This window comes from Ammospiza caudacuta, chromosome Z (assembly GCF_027887145.1).
Source record: "Ammospiza caudacuta isolate bAmmCau1 chromosome Z, bAmmCau1.pri, whole genome shotgun sequence".
Lineage (NCBI taxonomy): Eukaryota > Metazoa > Chordata > Aves > Passeriformes > Passerellidae > Ammospiza > Ammospiza caudacuta.
This window is the reverse complement of record NC_080632.1, coordinates 33,937,014-33,959,615: the sequence shown is the minus strand read 5'-3', so window position 1 is coordinate 33,959,615 and position 22,602 is coordinate 33,937,014. Positions and strand designations below refer to the sequence as shown.

Sequence of the window (22,602 nt, the reverse complement as noted above, 5' to 3'; positions counted from 1 at the left end):
GCAGACTGTTTTAACACTAGGAAGGCAATTATGTGTAACATTTTACACAGTGTTGCTCAAGAGGTTGAGATAAATGTTTTCAGTATTTACTGCATACGTTAGTAGTTAGTATGTATTTTCTTTACTTTGGAATAATCATAAATTTTGTTACTCTTACTTGAATTTCATTGACATCCTGAGTATATAAGTTGTCTCTTGTCTTCTTCTCTCCCTCTTTGATTTTATTTGAGAATAAAAACATAAACAACAAAAAAGGGAAACTGTGGCAGGACATAGAAATGGGAAAGGGAGACATAGAAAGTCTTGAGGTGAAACTTTCTTCTACAGAATTAGTGGTCAGATAAGAATTCTTTAAACATCTCCTTTCAGATGAAGAAGGCTAAAAAAGTGCTGTTTGAATCAGATGATGAAGAAGAAGAGAACTACAAAGTTCCAGAATATAAAACAGTAATAAATGTTTCCTCAAAAGACCAGCTGAACATTACACTGTCCAAGTTAGGACTGCAAATGTTGAGTAACTTGGGCACGGTAAGAAAGATTTCTTAACTATGTGGTGTTGGAGCTGCTAGATGAATACTTGCAGAGATCATCTTGGTGAAGTCTTACTCAGTGTGTTTATGTTTTGTATTGATTCTTTGCTTTCTAGGCATTTGCTGAAGCAGCCAGTCAAACTTCAGACATCTTCAAAAAAGAACGAGCACCATTTGTAATAATAAATTCTTTAGGAGTTCCCATCACGGTCTCGCCTAGTGATTCCTTTAGTGTCCTTAATGTTGAATTTGGATCAAAAATATTTCATTTAGAAGACAAAGAGAGTTTAAATATGGATTTTGTCAGAAGTAGAAGTGAGAGTGACCAGTTCACAGCAATGACAACACTGAGTAGCAAGAGATTTTACATTCAGATATGTAAGTTCTAAAGTTCATACATTTTCTGTTTTTGTAAATGTTTATCATTCTTAATACAGTGTCTTGTACAGGTCAATAAATTTTGGAGGACAACATAACATGAAAGGAGTGTCTCTTTGAATTCTACATGCATGGCAGTATTTGAAATCCTGCTTTAGGTTTTACAGCTTAAAGTTATATATATAATCATACTTGTTAATTTATGCAGCATAGTTTTTTTCTGCTGTGATAAATTATTTATGTAATAATATTTATTGAGTCAGATATTTGTTTGCATTTATATTTTATTGCAGGATTCAGCTGCTGAAAATAATTTTTGTTTTAAAATTGAGTTCTGTATATATGTGTATTTATGGAAGTTACTCTTAAAATGGATGTTTTTTAAAAAAGATTGTTTTAAATAATTTTAAACACCCATAGCTAAAGCTAAAATTAAAATTCAGCTATTTTTAATGGTGTATTTGTTTAAAATTGATTTATTGTAGCAATTGGCAATTTTTCAAACTTGACCATTTGATGAATTGTTTTTACAATATAATACCTGTACCTTGTTAATAAGCTATTATATCTTTTAAACATTTCCTGTGAGGCACTAATTTTATTTGCAGTAGCAAAACCCACTTAAATATTTGAGTGATAGACTCATTTACTCTTTTCCTAGTGGCAAGAAAAGAATCTTTGCTGTTTCCTTAGTAACGCTGCAAGGGCAGCGTATTAAGAGTGCTGATTGTACTTTTTTGTCAGGCAGGTGGTTTTTTTATTCTTTAGGTTGAATGACACAGAAACTTCTATTGAATACACATTTTTGTCTTTCAATTCTTTCTTTATGCTCCTTTTGAGCATTTAATGTCTCTTCTTGTAAATTCTAGGTCCACATAATCATTCTGCTGTGGAAAAGATTCCGTTGACTAAAGTGGGTCGATGTATTTACAAAGTGAGACACGAGGAATCAGGTGTTGAAAGATCCATCGTCAGTCAAATTGACACTGTTGAAGGAAGCAAGATGATAACTATACGTTCCCCTATTCAGGTCATTATATATCCATCCATTTAATTTTTTAATGAATGAAAAGAATCCTGTAGTCTTTAAATAAACATTGAAAAAATATACTTTAAAACTTCTCTGAATGGTCCATATAACTCTGCTTTTTGTTTGATTTTTCAAGAATAAAAACCATTTTTAAAGTGACAGATGGACTGGTAGACATCAATCAGACTTTGGGTCAGGACAATTAATTAATAATTTTAACTAATACTGACTGTAATTTTGGTCTTGAACTATTTGTTTTGTATGAACTAATCAAACTTCATTTAATCTCACCTTGGTTCCACAGGTTATGCTTCAGTCAGGTTATTTCATTTTCTTCATCCTGTACCATTGATATGTTATTTTCAAATTTAGTACAGTGTCAGTTGAAAAGTGAGACCTTTAGGTATATATGTCTTTTGATTGCATAGTATTTTTGAAAGACATTATATGGTTTATAGCTACAGTGATAAATTAGATACTGCAGTTCTATAGAGATAGTGTTCTTGTTACATTTCGGTTGCTTTTTTTCACTCAAAATGGTTCATGACTTGGTTAGTAACAAAATTAACTATTATTTTCTAATTTTTTTTTTCTAGGAGCTAATTAAATTAACCCTAAAATAAATAAAAATAAATAAATTGCAAGAAAGATAACTAAGTGTCCTGGAATGGACATTAAGGATTTAACCTGAAACTTCTAACTTCCCTTACACTTCCACTGTATGGATTTTTGAACCTTGTATCTATTATATTTTTAGGACACCACTGTTTGGAAAGTTACCATATAGCTGGGATTTACTTTCCTTTGGTTTTTTGGAGTCTTGTGTTTCTCCTTGAAAAGCTTTTTGCAGTTAACATATCTATTTCATAAATAAAATATAGCATTGAACTGCACAACCAGGTAATTTTAAAATATTTGCTGTTTTAGAGGCAGTTCTTCTGAAATACTGACCTTGAATGGTATATGGGTAAGATGAAAAACAAGACTTCCCAGACTTGCTTTGTTAAGCTCAAAATACTTTGTCTTTACAGTTTTTCCTAATGTGTGTTGCTGGATTTTTATTTTACACAGATAAGGAATCACTTTTCAATCCCTTTAAATGTTTTTGAAGAAGGAAGATGTTTAGGGACTGCTTCACCAGCAAATGAATTCAACATACCTTTTTCTTCTTACAGGTATTTTATTGTATTTTTCTCTTATTGTAGAATATGTCTCTACATTTTTGATTATTGTATCTATACAATTATGCTAAAAAATTTGTTTACCCTTGCTACCTAATGCTGAAATAATACTGTGCTGTCATTGTTAGGTAGGATCTTTTCAGGGCATGTAGTATAAGTTAAACAGAGTACTATTTAATTGTTGAATTGGAAGGATTTTGAAATCAAATTTTATGAATAAGTTAAATTAGCTAAGCTACTTTAAAAATCTGAGCTCATGTACTTTTGGAACACAGTGATTGCAGTCTTAGTGGGTGATGTTTGGTGATTAATGCAGCTTTTTTGTTTTATCTGAAAAGGCTTCTTTTAATTTTTTTCATATTTTCTTGATAATTCTTCTTCTTGATAATCTCTTACTCTGACGTAAGAGATTAAAAGCTATACATTTAGACTCTATCAAAGACGTAAAAAAGACTCATCAACCTTAGAAAAACTTGGCATATAGCATAACTATGTTATTATCACAAGCTAATAACAAATTTGCAACGAGTTTGAATGTAAACTTTAGTTGAACTGTAACAAAGTTTTATGTAGGTAGGTTTGCTTTGATGGATTTTTTTTATGGTTGCAGAGACTTTTCCTTCTGTTTTCTTCCAAACACTCTCCTGGTTTTTAATAGTGAAAGCTATATATCTCCTTTATTACTTATGTTGTACTGTAGATTCATTAATTCTTTGATATTTCTAACCATCTGTATGAGATTTAGTGATGTTCTGATTCCTTGCACAGATGAGTTCCACTAGGCAGTCAGGAAATGTGTTAAAACTGTTCAGAGCAGCTGTATTATATTAAAGCCATTGCCTTATAAAAGCCATGTGTGTAAATAATCCATGAACTAACTTGGTGCTTTATATGACTGAAAAGAAGGGCACTTTCTGTGCCTTGGTTTTAGGAGTAAGTTGTTGATCCCGGCCTTAAGCTTGGAACCGGAACAGAACAGCACCTGTAAGGAAATTCAGTAGTCTCTTCATAAGATTCTCCAATAACCCTTTCTTTGTAAGGGAAGCATGTGGAGGTATGGAACAAAAAACCCAACTGTTAAAATAGTATGAGATTTTGGGAGCCAGTCCATCATTTGATTCCTCCTTTAATCAAGATAGAGGCAGGCAATGAACTACTGCTAGAAATCTTCTTAAATACAAATAATACTAGAATGTCCCTGTTGCACAGTACTTTTTTATAATTGAAACATTCAGTCACATGTTAAGTGTTTAAAAATGTTTTCATTTACAGATCCGTACTGAGTTTGCAGCCACTAGCCAATGAAAATGGAGTGGGTGCAGAATTTGATATGTGTGAAGGAATTACTTTTGATGAAATTATGAAAAATGTTGACAGTTTATTGCAAAGGAAATGCCAATCTGTGAAGTCAACTAACCACTCACTTATCATCAATATTGTTCCTGTAAAAGATGCATTGACCACTTCATTAGGTGCAGAAGATGAATGGGATTTTCCATATGTTGTTCATTTATGGCCTTCTGTTCTTCTCCGCAATCTTCTTCCTTACCAAATAACTTACTCTGTAGAGGTAATTGTATAATGCTTGAATTTTAGTGATGTTTCCCACTTAAAATGTGAAAGCTATTTGAAATGGAGATTAGAACAAAGGGGTTCTGATGGAGTATTTTTTAAGCAAAATCTTATAAAGGCAAGTCTTATATAGTCTAATAAAGTCTATATTTCCCGAATTGAAATATCACAGAATGTGAAATGTGGTGTTATTAAGCCATACTTTAGATATATATGCAAAAGAAAACTTAACACTGTACAAGTTGAGCCCTGTGAGAGTCGCTCAAGTGCAACTGCAGCCTAATTAAATAGTGCAGCTTTTTCTGTGAAAAATGTCTCGGGTGAATCACCCTATGTTAGCATTTTATGTGCAGTCAGTGTTTCAGCAGTAGCATACTTTTCTCAGACCTGCCTTTTTGCCAGGTTTTGGCTTGAACTGCAGCTTACTGCTGGACTTCAAATTATTTCCAGGTGAAATTAAACAATTAGGTGCACTTAGACTGTTAATAGGCATTCTTTCCAGTGCCAGATGAGAGACAAACTTGAGTAAAATACCTAAAACATGCAGTGTAGACAGATTCCTCAACACTGTAGGTTTCATTGTATGGATCTGGATTGTGTCCCACTTCTTATTGATGTTGCTTGGGATAATGGAAATACAGTTGGGAGACAGATTTTTTTTTTCAGATGATCTTATTATTTAGTATTTGAACTCAAGTAGTAATGGTAAAACACTAATAGTAATACTTCACCACAAGTAAATAATAATTTAATAAAAAAAATAATTACTAGGACTGGAGCCTGTAGCTTATACCATATGTGTGGAAGTAACAAGCTCTGTATGTCTTTTACAAATTTAAATTTACTGAAGAAAATACTGTGTTGAGGAAATTTGTCATGTAAGAATAGTTGTGTGTTTGAATTTGATGACAGATGGGCTTTTTGATGTTGAATATTGATGACCATGCATTAAGGTTCTCTTTGCAAAGTACTGTTTTAAGGCAGATGTTCAGGAAAATAGCATAGTTAAGTAGTGCAAAACGTTTTTAAAAATTGTGCCTAAATAGCTTGCATCCTAATTTTTAGAGCTAATTTAAAACTAAAAGTTTATATTAATTTTGTGTATGATTCATGAAAATGTATCCTGTTTGGTGTCTGGTTGTCTTTTTAAGGGAAATGGGAACAAATATGACACTCTACAAGAAGGATGTTCTGCCCAGATTCATAATGCAGTCTTGGACCAAACAAAACTAGGTTTGCAGTTGCTTAACTATCTTGATCAAGACTGGAGAAGCGAGTATCTTATAAAAAGCAATCTACCTGATATCAGCTTCACAACATTTCAGTGTGTCACAGAGCTGGATAAGACTGAGCTGGATATTGCTGTTCACGTGACCTACACAACTGGGCAGATGGTAATACAAATTCACAGTCCCTACTGGATGGTGAATAAAACTGGTCGAATGTTACAATACAAAGCAGATGGTATTCACCGCAAGCATCCTCCAGATTACAAGAAGCCCCTCCTTTTTTCTTTCCAGCCTAAAAACTTCCTTCAAAATAACAAGGTATTGTATTTTGCAAACCTCACAGCTGTATACTCCCTTATGTTGCTGTATGAAAGCATTTTTACACTTTAAAATGTGTTTACTCTATCCTGTGCTCTGTAAAAGGCACGAAACCTATAATATCTCTAAAAACAGTGTTCTAAATAAGCATGCAGTCCAATATGCTTGAGATAGGAAATTTACATTATCAGAGGTATTGTTAAGGAAGAGATCCTCACTTTGAAAGAAGTAGTTCACAGAGAAGTTGTTTTCTAAATAAAACAAATTCCTTTTACATTTAAACTGCATCAGTAAAGGTTCTTATTCCAAATAAGTCAGAGAAATTGTGTAGGAAATGTAAAGCTGCGGTACTGGAGCAATGAAGGCTACATGGAAAATTAATACTTGCAGTGGTGGTTGGTAGATTGGTTCTGGGTACGTAGAATGCTAAGGTTAAGTTCACCATTTGAGTTTCCCTAGTTTTTGAATTATGAATATTACTGATGAATGAATGATATGAAAGAGATTACAAGAGTGCATTGATTTTCCTTTGAAATTTTAATTATGATGGTTTTTAAAGAATCCTTATCTGATTGCTTCCTCTGAATTGTGTTATACTTACAACACTTCTTCCACATGGGTTATAACTAAGCATGGTAGAAAATACATCTATGAGATGATACTGGCAGTTGTTATGTCTTGATTTCTTAATAGAAACACCAGTATTTCCATTTATCTTTATGCATAATTTATATATGTAATTTTAAATGTTGTCAGTGACTTGTAAACTGAAAATTAATTCCGGGTGCTTCTTCACAGGCGCAGCTTCGGGTAACTGACAGTGAACTGTCTGATCCATTTTCACTGGACACTGTTGGAAGTCATGGTTCTGTGAAATGCAAGAGTCATAAAAAGGAATATCAAGTGAGTTAAATTTATCTTTCAAATTAATTATTTTCAGGAGATACAAAGGTGGTTTAAAAAGTGTACTTAAAATAATGTCCTTCTGTTCACAGGTTGGTATCACCATAAATAATAGCAGTTTCAATATTACCAGAATTGTAACCTTCACTCCATTTTTTATGATTTCAAATAGAAGTAATTACACTTTGGAAGTAGCTGAAGAGGGCAAGGAAAAGTGGATTCCCATTGTTTTGCAACAGGTAAACTTACAATGGAACCTATTCCAAGTTGTTTCACTAAGGGGAAAAAGCTGGTTTGAACACTCTCTCTCTCTCTAATGGAAAATGTGAGACATATATAGTGTTCCATGACAATGCTTGACTATACCATGCCTTTTCAATAAATGATCTGTATCCTTTACCATTTCTCAGTATTCAATTAGGACATACTGTAGAGGTGGTTTACATTGTAATTGGAATTTTTTATTCAGTCACTTTGTATCATAAATAGTCTGAGAAAAAGACCTCTCCTATATTATATTATTACTGTATTATCCCTCTGCAGTGGCAGTGGAGCTTTTGTTCAGTTTAGCAGTGGTATGTGGTAGAATATTTTGGTTGACCTGGTATGCATGAAGCCACCTAGGTATGGGGAGAAATTCCCTCATGTGATTCAGTCCAGAGTGATCCAAATGGTTCTTCTGGGTCGAGTCTCACTTCTGCTACTAAGTGCTCAATTCATACTTCCTAGAAAGAGATCCCTGACCCTCAGGCCAAGTGGTGTGAAAATGGGTTTAGGGTTCTTGTCTGTGCTGCAGAGACTTTGCAGACTTCATGTGCATCTTGGTGGTTTGCACTGCAGTATCACACAATTTGTTTTATGTGTTTTTGGGTCTTGGGGCCATCATGCCTTCCTGCAGGACATGTAGGAAAAGCAGTGCTTGTTTGGAGGTTTCTTAATGCTGTAAGTGATCTGTAGTGCCTTCTGGGAAGAGTGAATCCTTCCCCTTCCCTAGAGCCTTATCCAAAACAGTTTAGCCTAAAAAATAGTGTGGTTGAAGGCCCAGTTAATTTCCTTTAGAATCCTAGAAATACAGGATTGTTAGGCTTGGAAAAGATTTCTTAAGATAATGTATCAAGTCCACCCACAAACCTGGCACTACCATAAAAAAATCACCACAAAAATAAATCCCCAAATGCCACATCCACAATTTTTTTAACGCTTCCAGTAATGGTGATTCCACCACTTCCCTGGGCAGCCTATTCTAATGCCAGACTTTCCTTTTAGTGAAGAAATTTTTCCTCATAGTCACTTCAAATGTCCTCTAGTGTCATCTGAGGCTGTTTCCTTTACTTTTACTCAACAATGGACTGTTTGTCATACGCCTGCCTGTTCGTTCTATTTCTTAATATTCTTATGTTCCTCTGAATCAAGGTTTTTTGCTTGGCCTTACATAGTTTTTGTGTTGTTTACATGTATGATTCCTCCTCTAGTTTATTGATAAAGGTCTGAAATGACTGCATCACTATAGCGGTGTATGTGTAGTAGCATAGGCAACTTCATATCTAATTTCTTACTCTTGGGAAATATAGTCAGATGGTATTACTTCTTGTTTTGTGGTTTATATTTGATATATCTTTGCTATTAGAATGAGCTAAAATATTTGCAAAAAGTTCTGAAATTTCTGCAAAAACTACTCAAAGGTAGTAGTTTTGGTAGTTGAAATACCTTCTGCATGTATCATCCCTAGGTTTCCATGTTGGCTGTTTTATTTGTATGCTTACAGGATTTTCTCACTTGTCCCACAAATGTCAGTGTTTCTTAGGTGTTTCATAATCGTACTGATTAAATCTTAGTCTTCTTTCATTAATAAAGTATCCAGGGAAGACTAAGATCCTGAGTGATCTTAGGATCACTCCTAAAAACTTCTGAAAAGTTAGATATGGCAGTTTACCAAATAGAGGTGTACTAGTCAACGGAAGAATTTGTATCCCCTTCTAAACCTGTTTTTGCATTGTGTCGATATTTTTCCCTTTGATAGGAGGTCTCTAAAAATCCATGTTGTGACAACCTTGGTCTGCTCTTTTGTAGGGTTGTTCTTTTGTAATTCAGTTGCCTCATACAATATCCAATAGTTCATCTCTTCTAAATGTAGGTAGTATCAAGCCTCTGTTCGTCTGTCTTTAATCTGTCTCTGTTCTTAATCCAGAACAATTTCCAGGAGCAAGTTTACATCTGATGCTGTTGCTAAGATGGTTAGCTCTACTATTCTGATAGTCTAGATTTTTTAAATTAATGCCTATATTTTTTGAAGCAGCTTATTGAAATGTTAATGCATATTTTGGCTTGCTCCTTTCTCCCACTATTCTATTTTTTTGTCATTTTAAGTTGAGCAGAGACTTTCCTGCTGATTTTTTTAAGATTCACTCTTCTTTCTTAGTGATAGATAGCTTGTCTTTTCAGGAAAGAAAGCAGTTCTTAAGTAGAACTGATCTTCTCTGAGACGTCTTCCATGTCCCATCTTTCCCTGTGGAAAGTACTATATATATCAGAAACCTTAATCACTATTTCTAGAAAAATGCATTGTTTGTCAAAGATTGCAATAGAGTTTATTGGACAGTGATTAGTGTGCAGTGGTTTGCTAAGGACAGTCCTTTGAATTATGTGTAGTGCAAGGCAGTTGATCAACAATTATCCTTATAGAAAGAAGACATTGCTGAAGACTGTTCATAAGACCAGTGCTAAATATAAAATAAAGATCCCACTGTGGAAGCAAAACTGTTGTATAAATATAACATCTGGTGAAGCACTTAACAAGTGTGTGGTAAAAGGCTTGAAAATTACATCATTATGTGACACAATCTCTGGTTAAAGTCTACTGCAAAAATTTTTTCAGTTCCTTATAGTTGATTCTGTAATGTCTTGTTTAGCCAGTCTTTTTTACTTACTTGGTTTGGATTTTAAACTTCCATTTACTATTGACTGATTCTTCTTGAATTTCTTCTGGGCTCAGTTAATTCCATGTTGAGACTTACATGCTGAGTTTTATTATAGTTTACAGCACAATTTAAATTTCCTTTGTCTGTGGGATACATGTTGATGTAAATTACACCTTCAATCTTACCGTTTAACTATATTTTTTTCCCTTGTCTTCCTGCTTCCTGTGGTGTGAGAAACAATGGGAAAGGGAACTTAGTGGCATGGTAAGTTGGTGAACTAGTCTTTCACCACTGAAGAATTAATTCTAGGATTCAGATGCAGTTAAATATGGACATCTCATTTTTTAAACTATGTTAGAAAAAAATGGTTTTAAAATTTTGGATGCTGCATGTCAACAATTTGAAATATGGGAAAGATGTCTATCTAAAAAGACTTTGACTGTTGATAGCTGAGAGTTACTATTAGTCATAGCTTGTTCTTGTGGCAGGATGCATTTAAGAGACTTCATTTGTTACCATTAAAACTTTTGTCTTCTCTGTCTCCTGGTTGTCTCCATTTAGCAAGCAAACTATTGAAGAGAGATTGCCTTTGATATTTTTAAATCCACAATGGTTATTATTTCAGCTGTGAATATGAATAGCAGAAGGTGCTCTCTGATTTAGCTGCCTAATGCTTCATACTGTGTGTTTTATACTCGTATGTATATATGTACTTTTACATATGAAACACTTCTAGAAGGACTGCTAGTAGCTGATGTCCTGTGTACTCAAGTTACCCTGGGGTGGCATTTGTGCTGATGTCCCATTTTGTTGTCATTCATTATCACTGTAAAATTGATGTGAAATTTATACTTTTTTTTGGAAAAGGTCTGCTAATAGAAGAACATTTTAATCTTTTTTATTTTACCAGCTTGGCATTTTCAATGTTGTAGTTATTTTATACTCTGGATTTTATGTACTTTTTCCATTTTAAATGTACTTCATGTTGTGAATATGAAGTCCTACTTTTTCCACTTTAGTTCCTTACTCCTCACTTTCTTCACTATAGTCAAAATTATTTCTTGACTTCCTTTCAATGACTTCGTTTCAATTTACTGTATTCAGGTAAGTGATAACTTTCAGGGTTTTTAACTAGGGTTTCTGATCCTAATTGATACACTTTTTGATGGACTTCATTAGATGAATTTTGGGCTAATGTGAATGGCATTTAAAGCCTGGTTTGTATTTTGACTTTGAAATTTCTGATTTTTCTAGTGCATTCCTTTTTGGCCTGAAAATGATGCCAACAAACTGCTTGTTAGAGTTGAAAATTCTGATCTCCCTCCAAAGAAGATAAATTTTGATCAGCAAGAAAACTGTCTTTTACTGCATTTGGACAATAAGGTAACATATTGCCTTCCATGTTAACATGTTAAGTAAAATAGCATAAATCACTTTTTAATTTTCATTCTCAAATTGTTTTCCTATGCTATCAATTATTGCAAAACTTTACCTGAAGAAAATATTACGTTTATGCAAATGCATTCTCATGCTCTCTCTTTTGTGTGTGTACAAACAGATGTACGTAGGTATTCTGTTTTAAGCGCTTTTCTGGGGAGCAGTTCTACAGGAGCTAAAATAGAGATTGTTTTGCAAATATTCTTTGTGAGAAGTATTAATATTAGTTCTAAAGTAACACTGAATAACTTTGACTTCACTAAATTTACTTGTATATTGCAGATAGTCTCATCTAGGAGTAGTTTTTAAGTAGGTGAGTGTTTTTTGTATTATAATGTTCTTGAGGCCATGAATGTGTAAGCTTGTAATAAAGAAGGTAACTCTACTACAAATCTAACTTTTTACGGTACAGAACTCTCCTGCATAGTATTAATTACAAATTGTAATACCTGCTACCTAGTATTTAGATCAAGGAAATATTTTGAAGGTATGGTAAAACAGCTAGTGTTACTACATGATAGTTTTATCTTATGATGAGAAGTTCTTCAAAATATTTAAATTACATTTGCTTTGCATTTACATTGGCTTTGGAAATCCATTCCACTGTTATTTACTTTAAAATTTTTCCAACTGATAGCTTGGAGGAATTGCAGTGGATGTTAATCTGAGTGAACATTCTACGGTGATTACCTTCTCTAATTACTATGCTGGTGCAGCTCCATTTCTGTTGATAAACCATACCAAAGAGGAAATTATTGAGTATGGACAAAGGTATGTATGAAGAAGTTTAGTGTGGATGTTTGCATGAGACATATGAACTGTAGTTTTGTGTATTGTAAGCATGCATTCTCTAAAGAAGCCCGTTTTGAGGAAATAGCTGTCAAATTTTGTCAGAGCACCCAAAAATCTCTTGCTTGGTAAATTGAAGGCAATGAATTGTTAGCAATGTTAAATACTGCTAGGCAGTTTTACAAGTGAGCTGTTTTGTGGTGTCTTTTTATATGAATTTTGTGGCCTTGTGACATCTACATTCCTGGTGGGGGGCAAAGGATGTGCTTTTCTGGAGCTGTGCAGGTCCTGACTGTGCAGAATAAGTAGTGAAGAAAATTTAGCTGAAAGAATGGGTTCAAATTATGTGAGATAGGAGATGACAGGTAGTTACATAAATTTTGCCAAGGCAGAACAAAACTAAGGTAATGTTAATGAATATTAGTCTTCTGCAGTGAGTGAATATTTACTTCTGCACCTGTACACAGTTACACTCTTCTCTACCATTAATGTTTCTGTAATGCTTTGCCACTGTATGCAGATACTGAGCAATGCTGAGAAGTGTATACCTGCATCATTCTTGAATTATTTATTTCTAAAAGCCAAACAGCCAATTGTTTTCTCCCTTCAGTCAGTCAGAGCAGTGTTGTTTAAAGATTTTTACTTGGAAGGCAGAAGAGTTGTTAGTCAAATCCTGTTTGCTTCCTGTTTGCCTGAAGAATGATTGTTTGGCTTGTTTTTTCTTTGTAAAGATTAGTAATTTTTATCTTTTTAGATAAACTGTGGGAATCCTTATTGTCAATTTAATTAGAACAGAATTCAATGTTTCATATGTGGAAGGGCATACATTTAGTCCCAACTGCCTGACCACTTTAGGTCTGATAAAAAGTTAAAGCATGTTATTAAGGGTGTTGTCCAAGTCAAGGGCTTGGGGCAACTCATGCCTCTCATGAAAACCTGTTCTTCGAGTGTTTTGAGAGAAAATCTTCCTAATGTTCAATCTAAACCTCCCCCGGCACAGCTTGGATGTGAGGGAATGGTTCAAATAACTGGATCCTAGCAAGCGGAGATGAGCATCTCTCCACTTCCTCTCCTGGGGTAGAATCCTTTCACAGAGCTGTAGAAGACAATTCTGCAAGTTTTTAAGTATATGTGAGAGGGAATGGAGTTTAAAGCACATTTCTGAAAATCACAAAGGGGGAAGAAAATGAGTATATAAAATCTACTGTATATACTTCATTTTTAAAGTATATATATGTATATTAAAGTACAAATCCTCATTCTTATTGCTGTTTTGAGAATGTTTTTGTGTGTTTTTTTTTCATGCATAATGTTAATTTTGTTCTGTTCTCATTACTTGAAAATATTATTAGTGTTCTTGTTGAAATGCTAGAATGCAAAGGTCACTAATACAAAATATTCATTGACATTTGAATTTAAAATTACTTTGTTCTAGCTCCCTCAGTGAATTGGAAGACTGCCTTCAGCCAAATAAGGCAGTGTTGTATACTTGGGCAGACCCAACAGGATCTAAGAAATTAAAATGGAGATGTGGAAATAGAACCGAGGAAATTGCTGCAAAAGAGGTATATTCTTTTTATCAAAATCTTCTTTTAATGATGTCTAATCTTATATGTCAATTATCAGTGTATGCATGAAACTTGTATTTTATGAGCATGATCAGCAGTCTCATACATGAGTTCCAAATGCAGAAGTAACAACACTTTGTTTGCTGGAGCTTGCTCAAGTAAGCAGTCTTCAGTTGAAAAGTGTCAGTGTGTGTGTGTGGTGAGAGGTTGTCAAAAAACTTTGTAATTACTTTTTTCCTGTACCTTAAAAAAAAGTGTTCCTTTGTTGTGTTGCTAAGACTGTGGCTTTGTTTTGCTTTTTTTTTGTGAAGTAGAATGATAATAGCATTGTAAAAACTTTTCCTCTCATTTGTAGGACAAAATGGAAGTACTCAATGTGGATTCTAGAAAAGTGGTCTACTTAATGTCGTTTTATGAAGGTTTGCAACGTATTGTCCTGTTCACTGAAGATGAGAATGTATTTAAATTGACATATGAAAGTGTAAAAGCAGAACTAGCAGAACAAGAAATTGTTCTGTCTTTGCAAGATGTTGGAATTTCATTGGTTAATAATTATACAAAACAAGAGGTGTCCTACATTGGAATTACAAGGTAACTTACTTTGTGTACAACAGTATAAAATGTTTAACTTAAGGTATTTTCACTCTATGTATTTCATTTTTGCTTGTGCTGAAAGAGCAAATATAAGTCTGGGTTAACAGTGTTCAAACCTAATGACTACATTTTCCTGCTGCCAAGAGAAATGTTTTCGCTGTGTTTTGTTCTAATGCATATGCTAACTGTATTTAGATGTATGTGGTTTTGGAACATGTATTTGTAATTCTGTGTAGCAGACTTCCCAGTACACTGGACAGAAAATATTTCCTGTCCAGGTAGTTTGAGAAGTGATAATAGAGTTTTAAGGAGCAAGGTCTGCAAATAGTTTGTGTCAGTGGGTTTTGTTATCTTCACTACACAAGCAGCTGAATTCTGCATTGGAAATTTTGATGCAAAAGCTTGTAGGTCCCTTTAGTTTTGGTTGATTAATTATGGTGGTCCACGGCTCTACTGCTTGAGTTTCCTACTATAATTATACATTTCAGATGGAAGCAGAAAGAAATTATGTAATGCTTGGAAATGTGTGCTATCATATATTTGAGCAGGGGCTCTTTCTAATCATTAAGGGACACTTGAATATAATTGCTATAAGCCACACACTTCTTTTTATTCAGTTATGAGGTTGACAGAGTGAGAGTTGTTTTTCCTTGATTAATTCTTTGCACTTTACTGAAAAACAAACAAGCGTGAACTTCTCATGCACATAGGCTTCACATAATCTTATCCATCATTTGCTAAGAAAATTCCAGTCCTTGCCCTCACCTGAGAAGCTGTGCTCTGATACTTAGGCAGTGGAAACACTTCGTTAGAAGTGGCAGCTGATTGCTGAGATTCACAATAGTGTTGAGATTTCACTAAATTTGTTTTTCTTTGAAAGCAGTCATCCATAGTAATTTGTCTAGTGCTTATAGTTAGTTTTGTTTTCTTGTCAAACCCAGATGAGATTTCAGATTTCTTGAAAATGGATGGCAGTACTGTTGAAATTGGCTTCATTTTTTTAGGAGCAAGAAAAAACCCCCAAAACCCAAAAACAAAACCAAAAAAGGTGGAAAGAAAAAAAGAGGAAACTTTCAACAATCAAGATAGTACTCTTTTTTTAGTTGTTGTTTTGAACTTAGCTCACCTTTGTTTTTTCTGCCATTGATGTGTCTCAATATAGACACTGATATAGATAAAAGAGGTTAGGTGGCTGTGTCTGGAAAGTTACATATTTTTATAGTCTAGAGAGTAAATTGCGGAAAGAAGTATCTTCTACCTGCCTGATAGTGTTGGTTTGTTCCCTATTTTATGCTTTAAGTTTGACTGTAAGGTGAAGTCAAGCACAGAGCTTTTCACAGAAGCAGTGGGAAAAACATCTAATGCCCTTTAAGGTTGTTTAATTATTTGCATTAATAAAACTGAGAGACAGAAGAAAGGATAGCATTTTTAAAAAAACAAACAAAAAACAAACCCAAAACTCCCACCATGAAATCAGTAGAAGAAACATGTAAAACAAAACCACCTCTTGATTTTAGATGGAAAGACTAAATAAAGAAGCTGTCAAAAATAAGGCACAGTGCAGGAGGCATTTTATCTTGACTTGAACTTTTCAATTTGTAGTAAATTTAAAATGCCAAAGTAAATGCAGGACTATAAGCAGAAAACTACATTGAGATTGTAGGACAATGGATGGCAGTACTGCTTCTTTGGTGGAGCTTCCTTAGTGTCACTACATACCCATCTTCATCAAAGTGGGGAGTTAAACAGACTTGTTAACTTTTTTTTTCCCCATCATAGTGGAGAGACTGGCTTCTTTTTAGTTCCAAGAAGGCAGTGCATGATTTGGGTCACTTCTGTTTGCTGCAGTAGTGCTTTATGTTGCGCTTTCTCATTCCTTAGTTACAACATATTAAAAGTCACACTGAATTAGGTGTGTTCTTTGTGTTCTTGAAAACTTGTTTTCAATAAGCTAATCCTTCTCTTTTGCTTCTTTGTTTTGTTTTCAAAGTTCTGATGTGGTGTGGGAGACAAAACCCAAGAAGAAGTCGAGATGGAGACCAATGAGTGTTAAGCAAATTGATAAATTAGAACAAGAATTCAGAGATTACAGTGAGCTAAGCCCTTCAGAAAATAAGATTATTGAGTTGGAATCGAATGTTTTGGTAATACTGATAGTTCTCTAATTCTGTTGCTTATATGTATGCACAAGAAAAAAGATAATATATCAATTTTGCTGTCTTTAATAAAACTTACAGTAAAATTTGAGATGATTGATTTACCTACTCCATTTGAAAACACTTATTTATCTCTGTATTAAAAAGTGCAGGAAATATTTCACAAACTTGATATATTGCTACAGACTTGTTGTTGTTACTGCCTGACTTTGAAATTGAGGTGTACCATTTTTGGAGGTTGTAGTACTAAATATGTATAAAACTACAGTGAGGAAGGTTTGCATTTGGTTCATGTGTTATACCAGTAAATATATGCGTTTGGGGTTGATTTGTTTGTTTGCTTTAGCCTGAAATCCTGTATTTTTAAAATGGCTTGTTGTGGAACGATTTAGCTGTCATTCAACCACATAAAATTGAAAAAGAAATTTCAGAAATTATTCTGGAATGTAGAAGCACATTATGCTCCAAATGCTCAGTCCTTGCGTATGGATGAGTTCTAGGCACTCATTAGAAACATGCTGTAGGAAGATGAACACTGGATAGATAAATGATCCAATGTTTATGTCAGTCATAGTTCGTTACACTGTTCAGTTTTTCTTCTAGATAGCTATGTGGTAAATGATAGTAACCCCCAAATAATGCATTACTTTGTAGTTTTATTTCTATTTTTAATTTATGGCAAAATTTGTTTGCTTTAAATAGAGGGAAATTATGACATCTAACTTAAAAGGTTCAGAACTTCTACTGCTAAGATTTACAATATTGTAAATTTTTAAGTATATGAAGTAGGATTTTAAAACACATGGCATACTAAATTTTCTTTAATAATAATACAATAGGTATGTTTAACTCCTAATGGAATGAACATGACAATTCAACAGCCAAATGAGATTCCTATCAGAAGAAATTATCTGCCAGCTTTAAAAGTGGAATACAGCTCCTCTGCACATCAGAAGTCTTTCAGAATTCAAATTTACAGGATACAAGTAAGTCATGTCAAAAAGTAGTTGTTACTTATTCTAAAGAGCAACTTTTATGGAAGCTTGGGTTCATTTCTAGAATTGTTTGGATTTCTCATGTTTTCAGTTTAATAGTAATCATTGGCTTTTACATCAGTGCTCCTCAATCTTTGAAAATACTACTTAAGTGCTTCTTGGAAAAAAAGGAAGACAAATATGACTCTTCAGAAAAAAAAATGGCATTCATCTTACTTGCTTTTTCTTGGAGCATTTCTGTATAACAAGCAAAAAGAGAGGTGAAATTTCTAGTCTTGTTATGCTCAATATTTTAAGAACAAATCCTTTGCAAATCTTTTGTGGACCATTTATTACTACCAATTTGAAGAAGCTTTTCTAAATTATTAGAATTTGATTATTATATTTTGAAAATAGATATATTTTAAGTACAGTAGTGTCTTTTTTCTGCATTTGGGTTGGTGGAAGGCCACAGGTATCTCTAGAGTTTGTCCTCGTCTTAAGATATTTCAGTATTGAAAAGCTAATGTGATGCACCTTGTCCTGTCCTTACCCCTACTAGATACAAAACCAGATTCCTGGAGCCATATTTCCCTTTGTGTTCTATCCTATTAAACCTCCAAAGTCCATCACCTTGGATTCAGGTTTGTTCTAGTTTAACATAATCCTTCCTTTTAAAACAAAAAATAACTTGCTTGTACTGAAGTTAATAATTTTATCAGATTTTTCACTTTTATCAGGTGAAGTCTGCATGAGCTTTCTGACTATAGATAATACAAATAATAAGGTAGAAGTAAGGAAGCAGTTACCTACAAAGAAGATACACAGAACACTGTTTCAACAGTTAAAAATTAACAGAAAAAAAGAAAATGTCTTTTATTTGTCATTATCATGTCTTTTAAGAGCATCTTTATGGCGCATTACTTAATTGATTGTGGAGAACATATGACATGAAAGTTACTTAATAAATTTAAAAGGAGGTTTTCAGTTCAGACCACCAGTAAAATTTAATGCTGACTAATATATGAGAAAACTTGTCTGTTCATAAGATAAGTTTTGGTAGTTTTGATGGTAGTGAATCTGTTGCACTGTTTCTGTGCCACTTAGATCAGGAGTTTTGGGGCAGTGAGGATTCACTTGTCATCCTTAGTCTTCCACTATTTCCCTACTGCTCTAGTATCATGCAGTGCTTCTATCTGAAGTAATCTTAGCTACCAAGAAAAGAAATGTGCCTAAGCTCAGACTTGTTAAGTGAGGCTTATAAGCTCTCCAGTTGGCGAATTATATTTCATACAGTTTTTGGGTAGATTTCTCCATTGCTTGGAGCATAGAGCATAGAGCTCAATGTTGCTATACTATGTGATGAACTGGAGTCTTTCATTAATTTTTTTCACACTGAAGTCACTTGGTAAACCTAGTATCAGTAATATCAAAGTAATAAACAAAGTAATATCAAAAGGGATTCTGGATAGAGACAAAGAATACTGCTTGCAATTTTATTCAGAAGCTAGTGGGATGTCAGTTGCTCATTCTGAATATGATTGGTTTTAAGCTACACTGCATGAATCTGCAGAATTCATTTTTGTTTACATTTTTGTCTCAGCCATTGGAAAATCTTATTCCATGAATAAAGAAATTACATAAATCTAATATTATATCAATATTAATTTGCTTTTAAATGAAAATGGTGCATTTTCAGTTAAATAGCATTTTGATGTTCTATTCCGTCCTTGTGTTCCTATTACTTTCTGTTCCTGCTCTTTTCCCTGTCTCAATTGTTTACCAGTCATATCCATTATGTAATCCTGTTGTGCAGGATTGAAAAAACCTTGAATGTATATGACGTTTTCATAAAAAAACCTAGGAAGTTATGTATGTCATATAATAATCTGTACTGATCTCTTTTTATTTGACAACTTTATAGCACCTAAACCATTTACTGACGTCAGTATTGTCATGAGAACTGCAGGACACTCAGAAATAACACATATTAAGTAAGTATTTTGACATGATCCATCTCTATTGCTATTGGATGTGTTATCAAGCTTTAAAATTAAAAATATTACAGAGGCAAACATAATGAAAAGTAATTTTAACACAAACTCAGTCTTGGAATCTCAGAGCATTTTAACAGAGGTGAAAGCTCAGTGTCCTTTATGACCCACATAACTGAAGAATAAATCAAGGATTTTTAGATGTCTTTTTAATGCGTATTTTTAGTCATCTTTATTTAGAAAGAAAATCTGTGTATAGTTGTGCTATATACAGTGTTAAATGCTGCTCTGTGTTTAAAATGGTTTTGGTTATTTGGAAATGTGTTTATATTACACCTAAGTGGGAAGCCTTCTTTTCACCAGCAATGATGAATCCCTCAAAAAACCCTCAAAACAAATAAAAAAAGAAAACCAACAACAAATACATGCACAAAAAAACAACACACCAAAACAAAAATCCACACCAAAATAACCCACCAAAACCAGTACCTGAAGTTGTGTAAGTGGTCTAACCTGTACTAAACTTTAAGTGTTACATGTTTTTGTAGAACACCTTAATAATTATTTTTTGTTTCTTGTGCAGGTACTTTAAGGTTCTGATTCAAGAGATGGATCTCAGATTAGATCTTGGCTTCCTGTATGCAGTAGGTGAATTCTTTACACAGACTGATGTGCCAAGTGACCAAGAGGTAGAAACCTTTTGTTGTTTGAAGATAAATAGATTTTAAATCTGTAACAATTCAACTTGGATTAAAAAAAAAAATTAAAAATTATTTTTCTGTGTCCATATCAATGGTTGATATAATAATATGGAGCTATGAGGTTTTAATTTACTGTTACCTGAGTCAGATAGTAGACTCCTTCCTTCATACTCATCCTGTGTGCTATGGAAAGAAGGCTTTGAATGCTGTAGTACAGGGACTATGAGAGGAGTTTGTACATGAGAGTATAAGTAGTATAAGTCAATGTATTGTCATCAGTGAAAAATGACTAGTAGTTTTATATACTCCAAATTTTGAAGAAATATCTTTTTCAAATGCATTTACAGCTACAACTTTTCGAAAAGGATGTTGAATCTCTTCAAGAAGAGCTAATGAGTGTGTCATCAATGGATACGTCACAAATCAGCTTGTATGAATACTTCCACATCTCTCCAATTAAGGTATTCCTTTTTCATGTTATAGACTGAGTTTGCTCTCTGAAAATTTTTTGTCTCGTCCAGGATAGTAGGCAGTGGAAATAAAGATCGAAACGTGCTGATTAAAAAAAAAAGGGCCAAGAAAGTATTTTCATTGTAACCACTAACTTACTATTGCATTCTTATGGCTTACTTTATGAGTAATTTTTTTTCATTTTATTATTTATGAGTTCCTTGCAAAATGCTTATTTGTGTACACACAGGATATTATGGATTGGAAAATGATGTCATTTCTAAAAAACATGTATAGCAAGAGTAGGAGATTAGTGTGTAGCTAACATTATTACAACTGTGATAGGACCTTATAGGCTCTGTTACAGTTGTTAAGAGAGTCTCCCATCTATCCATGGGAAGTAGATCAAAGAATGATTTGAGTTGCACCTCTTCACAGTATCTTGTGAGATGTTAGAAATTATATTTGACAAGAAAAAATGCAGGGAGGAAATGGGATGGAATAAAAGGGCTTGGATTTTTACTAGAGCTTAAGTCTTTTGTGGTGATGGATTGAGTGACAACAATTCTGTAAGGTAAACTGTGTATCACTGAAATGAGCTACAGTTAAGCTCTGTTGTAACATAATGAATGTTGCATGATACTGTCTTCGGAGAGTCAGAAACAGGAATAACTTCCTTTAATCTGATTTTGAAAATGACTGGATAGATTTCTACCATTTTGTGCCTGAAAGCCATTTGAGCAATTTTCCTGAATGTGGTTCTTTTCTGATTTCTTTGAAACAAATGCTTTAGTTATTTCAGGTGTGCACTGGTAGGATTTCTCCTGTATGCATATTCCAGTAATTATTTGGTACCTGCAAAACTTGTATTAGTAATTATTTGTTCTCAAGGTTTTATTTTACATTCTTGCTTGGACTCCATGCTGTGTTGTCATTTTCTGTCTGCTTTGATTTTGGGTATAACTTAAACAAATGAAATGTTTTAAAAATGAGTTAATAATCTAAATTATATTTGAAAGAATCCAGAGACCATCTCTGAAAACAGAAGTAAGCAGTTTCAAGTTCTTGTTTTCTGAAAGGTAGTTTAAATTCTTCACTTCAACTTTAAACGTGAGTGGGCTTTTTTTGGCCTACATTATGTATTTGTGTACTCTGTTACAAAGTCAGACTGGTTTCAGCCAGACTAGAAATGTGCTAACTAAATTTTTAAATAATCTAAAAGATTATAAAGATAGAAATATCATACAGCTAACAACTAACCATGCTATTTCCCAATCTCATTTTTATCCTTCAGTTACACCTGAGCTTTTCACTCAGTGCGGGTGGAGAAGATAGTAACAAAGAAGAAAGAAAGAATGAATTGATACCATTTCAGTCCTTGAATCTCCTGCTGAAGAGTATAGGGGCCACCCTTACAGATGTACAAGATATTGTCTTTAAGTAGGTTAAAAATATGAATGTAAAAATCACTCACAAATATTGTACCAATATTACATATGTTGAGCTTTATTTTGTTCTGTGCAGTAAGGACTTACTTTTTCTCTTGTCTCTTTTTTAGGTTGGCATTCTTTGAGCTCAGGTATGACTTCTGTACTACACAGCAGCTTCAATCATCAGTTATAAGGCATTATTCAAAACAGGTAAGAATAAGAGAATGTCAACATTCCAATAATTTTTTATTTTGAAACTGCTACTGTGCACTTTCATTCTATTAAACAAAATAAAATTTACTTTCATCCTTTTATATACAAAGGTTAAATAAATGCATACAAGCCAATTACTCATTAATAGGATTTTATTGCCTTGCCAGGGGGAATGGATAACAAAACAGCTTACTGGAATAGATAGGGGAGGCAAACACGATAGGGCTCTGATAAAAC

The 22,602-nt window shown here is 33.6% G+C and overlaps 1 protein-coding gene across 1 annotated transcript in view; it reads left to right on the top strand.

Moving 5' to 3' along the window:
* The window catches only part of VPS13A (vacuolar protein sorting 13 homolog A), a 107,538-nt gene that overhangs the window by 64,716 nt on the left and 20,220 nt on the right, over positions 1-22,602 (top strand). Inside the window, exons 43-62 of the mRNA XM_058823752.1 lie at positions 370-528; positions 647-908; positions 1,778-1,938; positions 3,010-3,113; positions 4,392-4,689; positions 5,843-6,238; positions 7,037-7,141; positions 7,234-7,380; positions 11,314-11,442; positions 12,134-12,267; positions 13,721-13,850; positions 14,209-14,444; positions 16,438-16,591; positions 17,443-17,589; positions 18,140-18,221; positions 19,502-19,571; positions 20,155-20,260; positions 20,620-20,733; positions 22,017-22,162; positions 22,281-22,362. Of these exons, the coding sequence (XP_058679735.1) occupies positions 370-528; positions 647-908; positions 1,778-1,938; positions 3,010-3,113; positions 4,392-4,689; positions 5,843-6,238; positions 7,037-7,141; positions 7,234-7,380; positions 11,314-11,442; positions 12,134-12,267; positions 13,721-13,850; positions 14,209-14,444; positions 16,438-16,591; positions 17,443-17,589; positions 18,140-18,221; positions 19,502-19,571; positions 20,155-20,260; positions 20,620-20,733; positions 22,017-22,162; positions 22,281-22,362 (3,162 nt within the window). The remainder of the gene's footprint in view (positions 1-369; positions 529-646; positions 909-1,777; positions 1,939-3,009; positions 3,114-4,391; positions 4,690-5,842; positions 6,239-7,036; positions 7,142-7,233; positions 7,381-11,313; positions 11,443-12,133; positions 12,268-13,720; positions 13,851-14,208; positions 14,445-16,437; positions 16,592-17,442; positions 17,590-18,139; positions 18,222-19,501; positions 19,572-20,154; positions 20,261-20,619; positions 20,734-22,016; positions 22,163-22,280; positions 22,363-22,602) is intronic.